Source organism: Electrona antarctica, assembly GCF_951216825.1.
Source record: "Electrona antarctica genome assembly, chromosome: 7".
NCBI classification, from domain to species: Eukaryota; Metazoa; Chordata; class Actinopteri; order Myctophiformes; family Myctophidae; genus Electrona; species Electrona antarctica.
In genome coordinates this window covers 22,243,540-22,258,560 of record NC_136812.1, presented here as the reverse complement: position 1 = coordinate 22,258,560, position 15,021 = coordinate 22,243,540, and the positions used below count along the sequence as shown (strand labels likewise).

Below are 15,021 nucleotides of genomic sequence, written 5' to 3'. Positions count from 1 at the left end.
TAAGAATGAGCTGTATCTAGCCAGTAGTCGCTGTAATTCTCAATTCTGCCTTGTTGCAATGCCTAATCCTAGGCCTAACCCTAACCTCAGTAAAACAATGCCAAATCCTAACCCTTCCCTAGTATACCCACTCTTCCTAGATGCCCAGTTTTCCCTAGTGCCCACTCTTCCTGAAGCCTGGTGCCCATAGACATATGCCCATAGTCAAAATTGAAGGCACAATTTTCCCGAGATTCCTTGCGAAGCATAGCGGAAGCATGAGCGGAAGCTTGTAAAGCGCGCTGTGATTGGCCAGTAGTCACTTGAGTGACAGCGAGAGACATGGAGGAGTCGCATAAGTGACGTCACTTGGGCAGTGACGCAGCGTGCCTTCAGCAAATACCTTCAGCACTTCCGCTTGACTTCCTGTTTTGGTGCCCACTCTCTAGGTCATCCTCATGAGGAGCCCTTCATCATTGCTTGCAGTTGGTGCCCACCCTTCCTGATTATGTCATACTATTTTGCATGTAGGCCTATCATACCCCAACACAAGCTGGGGGGATGTTGCCTCTTCTTGATATTTCTTGGTAAGAATAAGCACCCCAGTACTGGGGGGTTTAACAGGAGGTGGACCCAAGGTTTTAACAAGCTGTAAATGACTATCGAGACAATTAGTTTACTAATCTGATATTAGCATCATCCAATGCTATTTACTAAAGGACTGTCTCTTCCTCCCTGTCAGGGTGCTCTGTGAGAGTCAAACCCCACTCTTCTTTTCTTTGTTTTCTTTTGACTACCGCTGTGCTTTGTCCCCATCTGGTCTTAGTGGGGGTCATTGACACAACTATACTACCTATAACCCTTGGTAAATGTGTTGTGCAGCTGCATGTTTGCTCTCTCTGTGTTGTAATCAGTTCCATTACCTCCGTTTAGGGTATGTCCTGGACTGGAGTTTCCAGAGGTGCGTGTTCAACTAGTTACCTCTCCACAGGATCAAAACTGAGCAAATCAAGGCAGATATTGACAAGCCTTTGCTACAAAACTGTACAACAATTATTTTATTTTATTTTATTTTTTACCACAAACTGTACAAGTAAAGGTTTTTAAAGTTCATCATTAGTTATACAATTATAAAATATGCAGTGAATGTGAACATGAGTGCTTGAGCTTTCTACTTTAAAGAAAATAACTAATCAAACAAATTAAAACAATACATTCTGTGAACCTTAATAGATTGTATTTTGAACGTATCCTTCGAAGCCCTGTGGACTGTAATATTGACCGTGTCAAATGGTATCTTGTTTGGGGAACAGCCAGAAAACGAACCTCACTGTGATGTTTAACCCTACAGTGACAAAGACATGATCATTTCAAACAAGGTGAAATGGCAGTACAATAAGATGCCAGCTCCCATAATGTGGCACAAATCTCAGCTCATAATTGTCTGAAAATAGATACACTTTTAAATTCGACTTTCCCCTTTTGGAAGGCAAACAAAGACAGTTGTTTTCACTTGTTGTGTAAATCCAAACTTTTGACTGTAACTCAAACCCTGGAGACTTTTTTTAAGTGACCCCTTAGTCCTGATTGGTTGTTCCCAGCTGTCTGTCAACTAAGAGCTTTATAAAACAGAGAGGGAAGTTCTACAGGCCCTGAAGACAAACGGCCATCGTTTGCCTGTACAGTAGGCTACATATTTGTCGTTCTAATCTTCATCATTATATCTTCCTCTCGACATGCATCAGGTCCTAGGCTGGAGGCTGCTGTGGCTGCTGTGTGCCACAGCAGCGTGTGTGTCTGGGATAAGGCGAGAGTACTTTATCCGAATAGAGGAGGTAAGCTGGAACTATGCGCCGTCTGGGATGAACCTCATACAGAACCGCACACTGCCACAGGATGAGTATGTGGTGCACACACACACACACACACACACACACACACACACACACACACGGTCATGTCACTTTATGTCACATGTCACCTTGAATGAACACAGACTACCTACATACTGTTTAGACTGTATGTGACAGTCAATCATTTATGCCATAGCAAAATAACAAAGTAGTGTTTGCTCTTATTCAACAATGGCTGCACAGTTGAATGTCTATACTTTTAATTATACATCAACCATATTTATGTCAATGTTATACTTAATACGTTCAACATACTGTCAAGGAATACGGTCTACTGTGTCTATTTATATTCATCCTACCTATTTAGAAAAGCACAATGTTGTCAACAGATATTCAGTTGTGTGCAGTTAATTTATTGAGAATCTTTGTTTTAAATATGTTTTGTTTAAATATCTTAAAAAAAATTATACAGTCGTTTTATAATACAAAAGATACAAAACAAATGGTTTGTTTTCAACAATATCAAACAACATATTCATACAATATCTAACATTAACAACATGTTTGATGGCAGGGATGGGCAGCATTTATTTTGACTTTGACAAAGTGAGTGAAGGGAATACACACAGACGCCTGGTGACTGGTGGGCAACCTCGCCGGGCTTTTCAAGGCCACCTCGCTGGACTTTGGGGCCGACTGTACAGCCGGGATATCCAATGAAAAGATTACTTACATAAAACACTTCAATGCCGTATCAACTATTAAACAAGCCTATACATTTATGCTGTATCTTATCTTATCTTATCTGATGCACCACTCCATACAGTACTGTAGGTCACTGAAAAAACAAGTTTATTAACACGTACACCACCAATGTTAATTATAGGCTATAGTACACTCATGTGGATTACTGGAGAATTAAAAGTCAGCATTGCATTAAATATTCCACAGCTTTACCTGCAAAATGCATTCAACAAAACATTCAACAATATACAAGTCTGTTTATTGACACTTAATGCTGTTAGACAGGACATCAACCAATTACATCAGAGGTTCCCAAACCTTTTAGCCTGTGAGCCAAAAGAGAAATTAGATGTTTGCACGGGACTCAAACTAGTGAAAATAGCCGATCTACCAGTTCACAGTGTGCCGTGAAGCGACGTGTTGTGAGCTTGTAGATCTGCTATTTTCACTACGTCTTAAACATTTGTTTTCTAATTTATGGAATTTCGTAGATTGATTGATTTATTTATTTATTCACGAATTTACTTCCCACTGAGTGTTTGGAAAACAGTGCTTTACATGATACAGATGTGAGTCTTACATGCTCTCTCCCCCCCCCCCCCCCCCCCCCCCCCCCCTGCAGAGAGGCCTCTGTCTTCCTAGCCCGTGGTCCCCAGCGTATTGGCTCCCAGTACAAGAAGGCTGTGTACAAGCAGTACACGGACTCCTCCTTCAGGACGGAGGTGGTAAAGCCAGAGTGGCTGGGCTACCTGGGACCGCTGCTGACCCTGGAGGAGGGAGACACGCTGGTGGTCCACATGAAGAACATAGCGTCGCACCCCTACAGCATGCACCCACATGGACTCAACTACAGCAAGAGTAATGAAGGTAGGTGAAGAACATAGCATCCACCTCCATGGACTAAACTACAGCAAGAGTAATGAAGGTAGGTGAAGAACATAGCACCCACCCCGCCCATGGACTCAACTACAGCAAGAGTAATGAAGGTAGGTGAAGAACATAGCATCCACCCCCATGGACTCAACTACAGCAAGAGTAATGAAGGTAGGTGAAGAACATAGCATCCACCTCCATGGACTCAACTACAGCAAGAGTAATGAAGGTAGGTGAAGAACATAGCATCCACCCCCATGGACTCAACTACAGCAAGAGTAATGAAGGTAGGTGAAGAACATAGCATCCACCCCCATGGACTCAACTACAGCCAGAGTAATGAAGGTAGGTGAAGAACATAGCATCCACCCCCATGGACTCAACTACAGCAAGAGTAATGAAGGTAGGTGAAGAACATAGCATCCACCTCCATGGACTCAACTACAGCAAGAGTAATGAAGGTAGGTGAAGAACATAGCATCCACCCCCATGGCCTCAACTACAGCAAGAGTAATGAAGGTAGGTGAAGAACATAGCATCCACCCCCATGGACTCAACTACAGCAAGAGTAATGAAGGTAGGTGAAGAACATAGCATCCACCCCCATGGACTCAACTACAGCAAGAGTAATGAAGGTAGGTGAAGAACATAGCATCCACCCCCATGGACTCAACTACAGCAAGAGTAATGAAGGTAGGTGAAGAACATAGCATCCACCCCCATGGACTCAACTACAGCAAGAGTAATGAAGGTAGGTGAAGAACATAGCATCCACCCCCATGGACTCAACTACAGCAAGAGTAATGAAGGTAGGTGAAGAACATAGCATCCACCCCCATGGACTCAACTAGCCGATATACCGCACAAGCTCACAACTCGTCGGGATGTGACACATTGTGAGATCTGCTATTTTCACTATTTTGAAATGTTTTTAGCACGCACGCACGCACGCACGCTCGCACGCACGCACGCACGCACGCACGCACGCACGCACGCACGCACGCACGCACGCACGCACGCACGCACGCACGCACACACACACACACACACACACACACACACACACACACACACACACACAGAGCCTTCCAAGTTTTTTTGGGTTAACCCTATGTGTGTGTGTATGTATGTGCGTGCCTTCCTTCCCAGGAGCCAAGTATCCAGATGAGACTGGTCCAGATCAGAAGCATGACGACGCGGTGGCCCCCAACGGCATGGTGACATACGAGTGGACCCTGACCGAGTCCCACAGCGGCACAGCGGAGGACGGCAACTGTCTGACCAGGTTTTACCACTCCCATGTGAACGCCCCGAAAGATATCGCCTCAGGACTCATAGGACCACTCATCACCTGTAAGAAAGGTAAAGCCTGCTCTAGTCTGTACCAGTCCAGACCGCACCAATGCGACTAGACACAACTCTGTCTAGTTGTCCAGTTTCAAGGCCAGTCCACACCAATGCAACTCCTTGCAAACTACCATTGGGGATAATGGTTGCAAGTAGTTGCATGTTGCAAGGGGTTGCATTGGTGCGGACTGGCCTTTAAAGTAATTGCATTGCCAGTGTTGCAAAATTACTGACTAAGCCGTGAATCAAGTGTGAATACTATAGAATAACACGATTCAGACATGCAGTGTAATATCAATATTATTCATAATCCAATAATGAACGATAATACACTTAGCCCTTGATTCAGAAGACACACACACACACACACACACACACACACACACACACACACACACACACACACACACACACACACACACACACACACACACACACACACACACACACACACACACACACAGTGTTAGATCCTCATTAACCTCACAGCAAAACATACTGTCACTGGTTAAATCGATCGTTTTGTTTCCTTATTATTATAAGTTTTAACATCAGTATATTTTCTGTGGTCTGGGGTTTTCTTGCCTGTGGACTGTTTTATGAGTATGCCGTGGTATTGATTGTGTGACGTAGTGAAGATATGTATCAATGGCGGGATATAACTGGCTTTCGATGGTGACGTAATAAAGGTAGGTTTCAGATTACATACATGTATACATAGAGGCATTACCTTTAATCCACCCGACACTGAAACATATCTTTATTACGTCACCATCGAGAGCCAGTTATACCCCGGCATTGGTACATATCTTCATTACGTTACTCTCAAACTCAATACCACGGCATACGCATCGAAGCGCCGGATAAACCACATTACTTGCGCGCTCTGCTTGCGCAAGTAATTAATGTCAATGATATAGAGTAGGCTACAAGAATGCAAGTTGACTGCTCCTCTCCTGTGCAGGAACTCTGGACGTTCATGGAGACAGATCAGGAGATTACCTGTATGCTCTGTTGTTCATGGTGTCCGACGAGAATCTGAGTTGGTACCTCGATGAGAACATTAAGAGCTTCATCACCACCCCCGCCCCAAACCTGAAGGCATCCGAGGACTTTCAGGAGAGCAACAAAATGCACGGTGAGTCATGAACCACCCAGGAAACCACATTTCTACTGCTGCAGTCAAAGGGGATTCCCCCCCCCCCCAATATTACATGTTATATTATCATTAAAATGGTAGTGTTTTGCCATTTATTTGGGGACCCACTTGCAAAACCCTCACAGCCCCAAAGTGGTCCCCAGCGCACACGTTAAGAATCACTGTATTAGATTACATTCAGCACCACCTTTGGGCAGGTCCAGGTAATTTCACCAATGTGACGCCAAGGATTCAAACGTCCGGGCTGTCACTTGGCCTGGGGAGATATTAGGCTTGATGCATGAGCTGGCAGGGCTACTCTGACAGACGCACGCACGCACGCACGCACGCACGCACGCACGCACGCACGCACGCACACACACACGCACACACACACGCACAAAATCTGTAACTCAGAGAGTGAACAATTTGTTGGTTCTCTGAGTTAAATTATCTGTTGTTCTATGTAGTCCTGGATCCATACATTAAGCTTGTGTCTGTTTTGCAGGTGTAAATGGGTTTCTGTACGGTAACCTTCCTGGACTGAGCATGTGCCAGGGAAACAAGATCCACTGGCACCTGATTGGCATGGGCAACGAGGTAACGGATGATGACGTGAAAGGATGTTATATCATTATGTAACGTCCTCAGTGTTCATGTACCATGCGAGGGTGACCAAATGGACCAGTTGAAATATCTGATCCACACGCTCACAACGCATGAGCATGTAATTCGGGACCCAGAAACTATAATATATAGTATAGGGAACCACTGCTTTAGACAAAGACTTAACGTTATAATGTTTCTAATGTGATCGACAGGTGGACATACACTCGATCCACTTCCACGGTCAGATCCTGACCAACCTGAACCATCACACGGACACGGTCAGCCTCTTCCCCGCCTCCACCAGCACCGTAGAGATGGTAGCTGACAACCCTGGTCACTGGCTGCTGACGTGCACTGTGAACGACCACCTAAAGGGTATGTAATGTACACTGTGAACGACCGGGTCAGGCCAGGGACCCCTAAGGGGTCCTCAGGCCCAGAGATACTGCAGGGAGGGGGACTAAATCTTTGTGTGATATAGGGACGTTATTGTTTTATTGACGTGTTGTTGTGAGCTTGTAGATCTGCTATTGTCGGTGAAGAGGTTGTGTACAGCAGGGAAAAAGAGCAGACCAATTACATCACATTTAATAATAGACGTTATAATAATACAACTTTATTAGCACCTTTGTACCAATGTAGCTCAAAGTGCTTTACAGCGCAATAAAGAAAAAAGAAAAGCACAAGCATAAAACTACATTAAAATTATAGCAAAATCACACCTGTGTGAACTGGCAGGCTCAACAACACCACCAAACAAACAGACGGACGGACGGACGGACGGACGGACGGACGGACGGACGGACGGACGGACGGACGGACGGACAGACAGACAGACACGGCCAGTCATTGACACCGCTCAAAACAGGCAGTGAATAAGGCAAAACAGTGAGGACACGAATAACAACACAGAATTAAAATATCAACTAAAAGCAAGTGTGAAGAAATAGGTCTTGACCTGTGCTTTAAAGCTATCTACAGAGCTTTAACCACAACATTAAAGTTGTTTCATCCCCCAACTCTAAATGGTGTGTTTATATATGGTAAATGGTGTGTTTATATAGCGCCTTTATCCAAGGCGCTTTTCATAGATTGTGCATTACATTCACCCATTCATACACACATTCATGCACCTTTACATACATTGTGCATTACATTCACCCATGGCGGCGGAAACCATGATGCAAGGCACCAAACAGCACATCAGGAGCAATTCTGAGTTCAGTGTCTTGCTCAAGGACACTTCGACACTAACTCTGGGGGAGCCCGGGTTCGAACTGGCAACCTTGTGGTTCCCATCCGGCTACTCTACCCCTGAGCCACCCCAACTCGATATAGTTTTTGCAGATTCATCTGATTTCAGATCAATGCTGAGTCTCAACCCATGCCCATCCATCTGCATGTGACATGTGACACGTGTTATAGATGTGCGTTTTCTCGTCTGCAAGACTGCACCATAGGTTTATTATTAACCACTTTCAACCTGGCATCGCTATTTTGGGCATCATGTGTCGTTATCGTTGAACCCAGCCTTTCTGTACAGTACTACAAGCATTATACATACGGGGGCATCCGTTTATCACACTAATCAATGGAATGGATTATAATAAAATAATCGATTATCGATAATAACATTTTTTAATTGGTGTGGTCTTCTACAGCTGGCATGCAGGCCATATTTGAGATCAAGAAGTGTTTCCCTAACGTCCATAAGCCCCGCCCAAACGGTGAGACTAGACAGTACTTCATTGCTGCTGAGGAAACTGTCTGGGACTACGCCCCTACTCTACCTACGGATGGGTATGCAACGCATGCACACGCACGCACGCACGCACGCACGCACGCACGCACGCACGCACGCACGCACGCACGCACGCACGCACGCACGCACGCACGCACGCACACACGCACGCACGCAGGTGCACACACAGATAGTGGAGTGACATAACAGGGGAGTTACACGCAGCAAAGGTTGTCGGGAACGGGATTGAAACCCGCAACACCCTGTCAGGCAGCATTAGAGCCGATATGTGGTATGCACCTAGACCGCTAGGCCAGCGGGCACCCCCCAGCACTAATCTTTTCTAAACCATGATCTACCATAATAACAGACTGATAGGCACAGAGACACTAAACACAAGAACCAACATATGGCCATCAAATACGAACATACAGTATAGTATACAGAGACATGCATAGTTACTGTACATACAACAAGGGAGGAGAGCAGCATAGTCATTATAGAAGGACAGTACAGTAATGATCGAATGATGTTGGATTTAGAGAGGAGCACCAAACTATTGTCAATCATAGGAGTAGTAGATGACAAATACAATATTGAATGCTTTGCTCCATGTGTGAACTGGAGATGACTGTGTGTGTGTGTGTGTGTGTGTGTGTGTGTGTGTGTGTGTGTGTGTGTGTGTGTGTGTGTGTGTGTGTGTGTGTGTGTGTGTGTGTGTGTGTGTGTGTGTGTGTGTGTGTGTGTCTGCGTGTGCATGTGCGTATGTGTAGTGAAGCAGCTGAATTCGTAACCAAAGGTCGTGACCGCATAGGAAGTCGCTATAAGAAAGTTTGCTACGTGGAATACCTCGACAACACCTTCAGCACTAAGCTGCTCCGCAGCCCAGAGGAACTACACCTTGGAATTCTGGGTAATGTAGGCCTCATTTAGAAGATCCTCCATTTTGTTAGGCAATTGTATCCACCATGTACACAGCAATGGTTCTCAATGTGGATTCCTGGGACTCTCGTGGTTCCTTTAGGGGAGTCTAAATAGACCCTTACAAGTCTGTAACTCTGACAGTATATACATTTGTATTTGTACTGTCATAGTTGAGGGGAGGCCTTGAAATGTAAAAGTTGATGTCCTGCGTGTGTGTGTCTGTGTATGCGTGCATACGTGCGTGCGTGCGTGTGTTCGTGCGCGTGTTCATGTGTGTGTGTGTTTGTATGGGTGACAGTGCTTGTGTGCATCTGTAACACTTAAGACTTGTCTACCTCCAGTGAACCATTGCCCTGTTTCTCTGTCTCTTTACCAATATCTGTCTGTCTTTCTATCTGTGACTCTGTGTGTGTGTGTGTGTGTGTGTGTGTGCGTGTGTGTGTGTGTGTGTGTGTGTGTGTGTGTGTGTGTGTGTGTGTGTGTGTGTGTGTGTGTGTGTGTGTGTGTGTGTGCGTGCGTGCGTGCGTGCGTGCGTGCGTGCGTGCGTGCGTGCGTGCGTGCGTGCGTGCGTGCGTGCGTGTGTGCGTGTGTTGGTGTGTGTAGGTCCAGTGATCCGTGCTGAAGAGCAGGACACCATCAGGGTGGTGTTTATGAACAAGGCCCACCAGCCCTACAGCATGCAGCCACACGGTGTACAATACAGCATAGAGCAGGATGGAACCCTGTATCACAATGAACTAGAGGGTTAGCGCGCGCACACACACACATACATGCGCGCACACACACGAACGCACATACACGTACGCACACGCGGGAGCATGCACACACACTTATTTTACACTTTCTTTCTTTCTTTCTCTCTCTCTCCCCTTCACAGAGTCCCACACCGATAAGAAACTGCGTGAGCTGAGGAGAGAACCAAGTGAGTTGAAAAATATTGATTGTTAATTATAAAAGATATGGGTGTTGCATATTAAATCATCTATTTAGAGCAAACACTAATGAGTTCTAGAGAGAAGCTGAGCTAAGCAGGGCATCAACTAACTAACACACAATGCTATGAAAGATGCAAGCCACTTTCTCACTCAATTCATGAAAAAAGTGAGCTTGTGTGCACTGTGCACCTCTATAATCTCTGACCCATGTGTACACACATTTTGGAAACAGTTGGAGTTGGCGAGGCCGGTGACAAAGCAATGAAATAAAGCTTTATAATGTCCTAATGACCATTCTCACTCCATATCAAATTGCCCACTTCTAATATCTTGTCACATGGTTTTGTTTTCTGCTTGTGGTCGGCACCAGCCCAGAAAAAAATAAAACAACCACATTAGAGCTACAAGACTCATAAACAGGCCTGCAGACTGTCTACAGAACAAGGTTGAGCTAGTAGGCGACGAAGAATATATTAGAGCATGAAACCCTACCAGCACTAACGTAATGAATTGAATCATATCTCCTGTGTGCACAATGGACAGCGAATATGTTGACCAGATACTACTGAATATATTAAAGCAGCCAGATGCATGCAATATAAAGTATACATAATAGACAGCGAATAATAACAGATGCTACTGTAGTTACAAAACAGATAGATGTACTGTAGATATGACAGCAATCGTAACATAAACTCGTAACAACAAATGCACCAAACCTGGTGCACACCTATAAAACATGACAAGTGGTAAATTAAATAATATAGTTTACTTCACTCACAGCAGAACGTGTTGGTGTTGAACTTCTCAGGACAATATCCATTAGGGCCCTTGTTGTTTCTCTTGTAGGCCAGCTGTCGACTGATCTACGTCAACACAATTAGTTCATTGTGGGTGAACAGGCTGCTATAACATCGAAATGCAATTTGCAGCATTGTCTGGTTTTTACAATGTAATTACATCATAGTTCATTATGCACAACAACTCAAAATGACTTTAGTTAATGAAAAGCAATTTCATTCTATAAACACTTGACCTATGATTACTTTATTCTGGAACACAGCAGTGTAGGGAACAGACACCAGACTGATACCGTACTGTGCAATGTACTATTATGTACAGTACATAATCCTGGTTTTATAAATTATCTCTATGGTCTTCATCGGCACACACCTCACAGATCCAGAGTACATAAAATGTACAGTATGTACAGTCCATATTCTTACTGTTCTTCGGTTTCTAACAGTTTTCACAAATACATAGTCAACAAAAGCGATTAAAAAGTAACTCCCCCACCCCCTCTTTCTAGGACTGGTGACTCCTCCTCCGGCTTCTCTGGTCCGACCTGGCACCAAGCACACCTATGAGTGGGTGGTGCCACTGGGTGCTGGGCCAGTGGAAGGGGAGGCCGACTGCCTGAGCTATCTCTACTACTCTGCAGTTGACGCTGTCAAGGACACCAACTCTGGCCTGGTGGGACCTCTGCTGGTCTGTAGACCCAAAGCTCTAAAGAAAGGAGTGCAGGTGAGAGCCGGGAGACTCTTGAATGAATTCTCAGCTGAATCCAGTTTAGACACAAACTAGGCACGAGGACAAGGGGGTTCCACTGCACCTCAAGCCTATTTTAGGCTGGTCCGGTGCATCTCAGGAACAGGACTGGTACAGTATAAGGTGAAAAGGAAGGCACTGGAGCAGACAGTTATATCCTTCATTTGTGACCCGATTTGAATGAGAGCCTGCCATCGCGCAAATCCAGGAGAAAACCTTTTTTTTTTTTTTTTTTATGAGTTAGAGGCAGACTCTTCACATACTAGAGCATGTCTGAAATAAGTGTCAGAGCTGAAATCGACATGTAAATAAGCCTGTTTTCTCAACTCGCTGTTTTCTGCAAGACATTACTGTATAAGCCATATCTCCAAAACTGGTGGGTCAAACTGAACAACCAATATGTCGTTTTGAAGCTATGATTCCCTGCTTTCACATGACAAGACAAAAAATTAAAAAAAAAAAAAAAAACAATGGCAGTCCCTTTGTCAGGGTGCATGTAAAACAGAGAGGTTTCGATGTAACTATAACATCTTCGTCAGGTCAACGCATGAGGGTATCAATGTAAAGGTCTGTGGCTCTGTGCATGCTTGTTAATCTCTCTCTCTCTCTCTCTCTCTCTCTCTCTCTCTCTCTCTCTCTCTCTCTCTCTCTCTCTCTCTCTCTCTCTCTCTCTCTCTCTCTCCCTCTCCCTCACTTTTGTCTCTCTCTCTCCCCACTCCCTCTCTTTCTTTCCTTCAACAGAAGAACTACAATAAGGAGTTCAATCTCCTGGCCACAGTGTTTGATGAGAACCTTAGCTGGTATCTGGACGAAAACATCAAGAACTTTGCCACGGCTCCTGCTACCGTTAACAAGGGGGATGAGGGCTTTAAAAAGAGTAATATGATGCATGGTGAGGAGGTGACACACGCACGCACCCACGATCCCACGCATGTGCACGGCCACACGCACATAATGCGCTTCTATCGCCCTGATCAGTCAATACCTATACAAATTCTAATACTAAAATGTCTGCCTCCTCACCTCCTCCGTCCACTGTCCTAACTGCTGTGTTACTGTAAAATTGGTGACCTGCCGAAATATGTGACCATCTTGTGGACTTACGTACCATGACATCAATGTCCAAACCTAAATCACTGCTGTTGGTCTGTTTGTGAATTAACAGACAACAGACTGTATGACATATTGCCATATCTCAATTCACCTTATGTGAAGTCCACAAGATGGTCACATTATTGACCAATTTCACCGTAATAGCAGCCACGCTGAAGTAAGAGGCATTTATTGGAATTTGGCTTGGGATTGGAACCCAGGTCTACAGCACAAGAGATCATTTTTTTTACGGCTCTTGACTTACACAACATAATGACTTCTTGTCAAGGGGAAATATTGCACTTATACACTTCAGACAGTCCTGCTATCAACCAGTAGGTGTTCTTATGCACCAGGGTCTATAGTGAAACCACCTCCATGCAGTGATGCAGATGATTTAGTTATATTGTATTAACATAACCTACCATACACATTGGTTAAAATTATGTTTTATTTATTAAAACAACCTCTCGATTGTACATTTTGTGATATACTGTGGTATGGACTGAGGTAGACTATAGGGGGCCCTAATGAGTAAAGGTGTGTTGCATTGATGATGTCATGATGAAGAACAAAAAGGAAGTAAGTTGTGAACACGTTATGAACTTAGAGTATATATTAATAGAGACGGCACCCGGAGGAAACCCTGAGGCGAAATGGACATAGTGGCCGAATTTGATATTGCAGCGCTGGGCCAGAGCTGGTCCGTTGACTATCATTGCGAAACGCTGTTTCATACGTGAACGCGCGCAATGATAGTCAACGGCCAGCGCATGTGTTTGGCCCAATCCATCGCAGAATGCACTCTGTTCCTACCCGGAAGGAGGAGTGAAATCGCCTCATGCGCTTTTGAGCAACTTAATGCAAGTGGATGGGAGGAGAAATCCGGTGCCGTCTCTATTAATATATACTCTAAGGTTATGAAGCTACCTTGTTTGAGTGTGCATTATTCTTTAGGAAATACACATTGGTGTGTTAACACATTTTAACACACCAACCGTCATTGGCGTTGATCTACGGGAATTAATGGCAACTAATACATGTTACGCTCCCCGCCATTGCCGTTGATGTACGGCAATTGGTCTTTTATAGTGCTTTTGATTGATCAAGTCGTAATGCTACTAATTAGCATCGGGTTGCTAGCTGGTGTTGTCAATAACACTTGATCGCGCCATCTTGATCGCCGTGCACATACAGACCCATTCTATCTGTTTCTTTCAATCACCTGTATCTCCTATTCCTTGTCCCAGATGGCATTTCTGTTCAAAACAAGGTTTATTCCACGGCCCAGAGATGTGATCCTCCCCCATTATGTTTTAGCAGTCCGGATGGTAGACAGGGAGCGATCAAGCATCGTCGATTCGTCACGCAGCCGAACATAAGATCATAACATCCAGTCTGGGTTTTAGGCTCTTCAAAATAAGAGTTGAACAGGGGAAAATGCTCGTGTGAATTATATCAAGTTATTAATAAATGCTGACTGGCTAAGTGTCATTTAGCACTAGTCATATTCCTACAGTAGAACCTTCGGCGTATGAGTGATTCCCTTATATAATTATATTATATTATTTGTTATTATGTAATCGTTGGGAGTCTGTCTGTATTTCGCATTTATCGGACTGATCAGATTTGGATCAAACGGCATGACTTTGGTGTAGGTTCTGGAACTGCACTATTGATTATTGTTGATTGATTATTATTAGAGTATTATTACAATGATGTAATGACGATTAAGATTATTAAAAAGGTCAAGGTCACAGTGCAAGGTCAAAGTTGAGCCCTAACCCTAAAAGCACTCTCTCTCTCTCTCTCAGCCATCAATGGCTTTGTGTACAGGAACCTTCAAGGGCTGACCATGTGCAAGGGGGACACGGTAACGTGGCACCTATCAGGACTGGGCTCGGAGGCCGATATCCACAGTCTCTATTTCCATGGAAACCGGTTCCTCTACCGCCAGACCAGACGCGACACCATCAGTGTGTTCCCACACATATCCCACACTGTCACAATGGAGCCTGACAGCATGGGTGGGTACATAGCGTATGCATTGCACGTGTGCACAGCGGCGGCGGTGGCTCAGGGGTAGAGTGGCTGGATGGTAACCGCAAGGTTGCCTGTTCGAACCTGGGCTCCCCCAGAGTTAGTGTCGAAGTGTCCTTGAGCAAGACACTGAACCCCAAATTGCTCCCGATGTGCTGGCTAGTGCCTTGCATGGTTTCTGCCGCCATCGGTGTATGA

At 44.7% G+C, this 15,021-nt stretch overlaps 1 protein-coding gene across 1 annotated transcript in view; it reads left to right on the top strand.

Annotated features, from left to right (window-relative positions):
* Positions 1-1,715: 1,715 nt before the first annotated feature.
* cp (ceruloplasmin) overlaps positions 1,716-15,021 on the top strand; it is a gene marked incomplete at its 5' end in the record, with an annotated part of 22,317 nt that continues 9,011 nt past the window's right edge. The window contains 14 exons of the mRNA XM_079505426.1: positions 1,716-1,879; positions 3,199-3,443; positions 4,187-4,258; positions 4,599-4,811; positions 5,761-5,934; positions 6,443-6,534; positions 6,756-6,918; positions 8,205-8,343; positions 9,058-9,197; positions 9,812-9,952; positions 10,086-10,130; positions 11,453-11,667; positions 12,433-12,583; positions 14,598-14,810. Coding sequence (XP_079361552.1) covers positions 1,716-1,879; positions 3,199-3,443; positions 4,187-4,258; positions 4,599-4,811; positions 5,761-5,934; positions 6,443-6,534; positions 6,756-6,918; positions 8,205-8,343; positions 9,058-9,197; positions 9,812-9,952; positions 10,086-10,130; positions 11,453-11,667; positions 12,433-12,583; positions 14,598-14,810 — 2,167 coding nt within the window. The remainder of the gene's footprint in view (positions 1,880-3,198; positions 3,444-4,186; positions 4,259-4,598; positions 4,812-5,760; positions 5,935-6,442; positions 6,535-6,755; positions 6,919-8,204; positions 8,344-9,057; positions 9,198-9,811; positions 9,953-10,085; positions 10,131-11,452; positions 11,668-12,432; positions 12,584-14,597; positions 14,811-15,021) is intronic.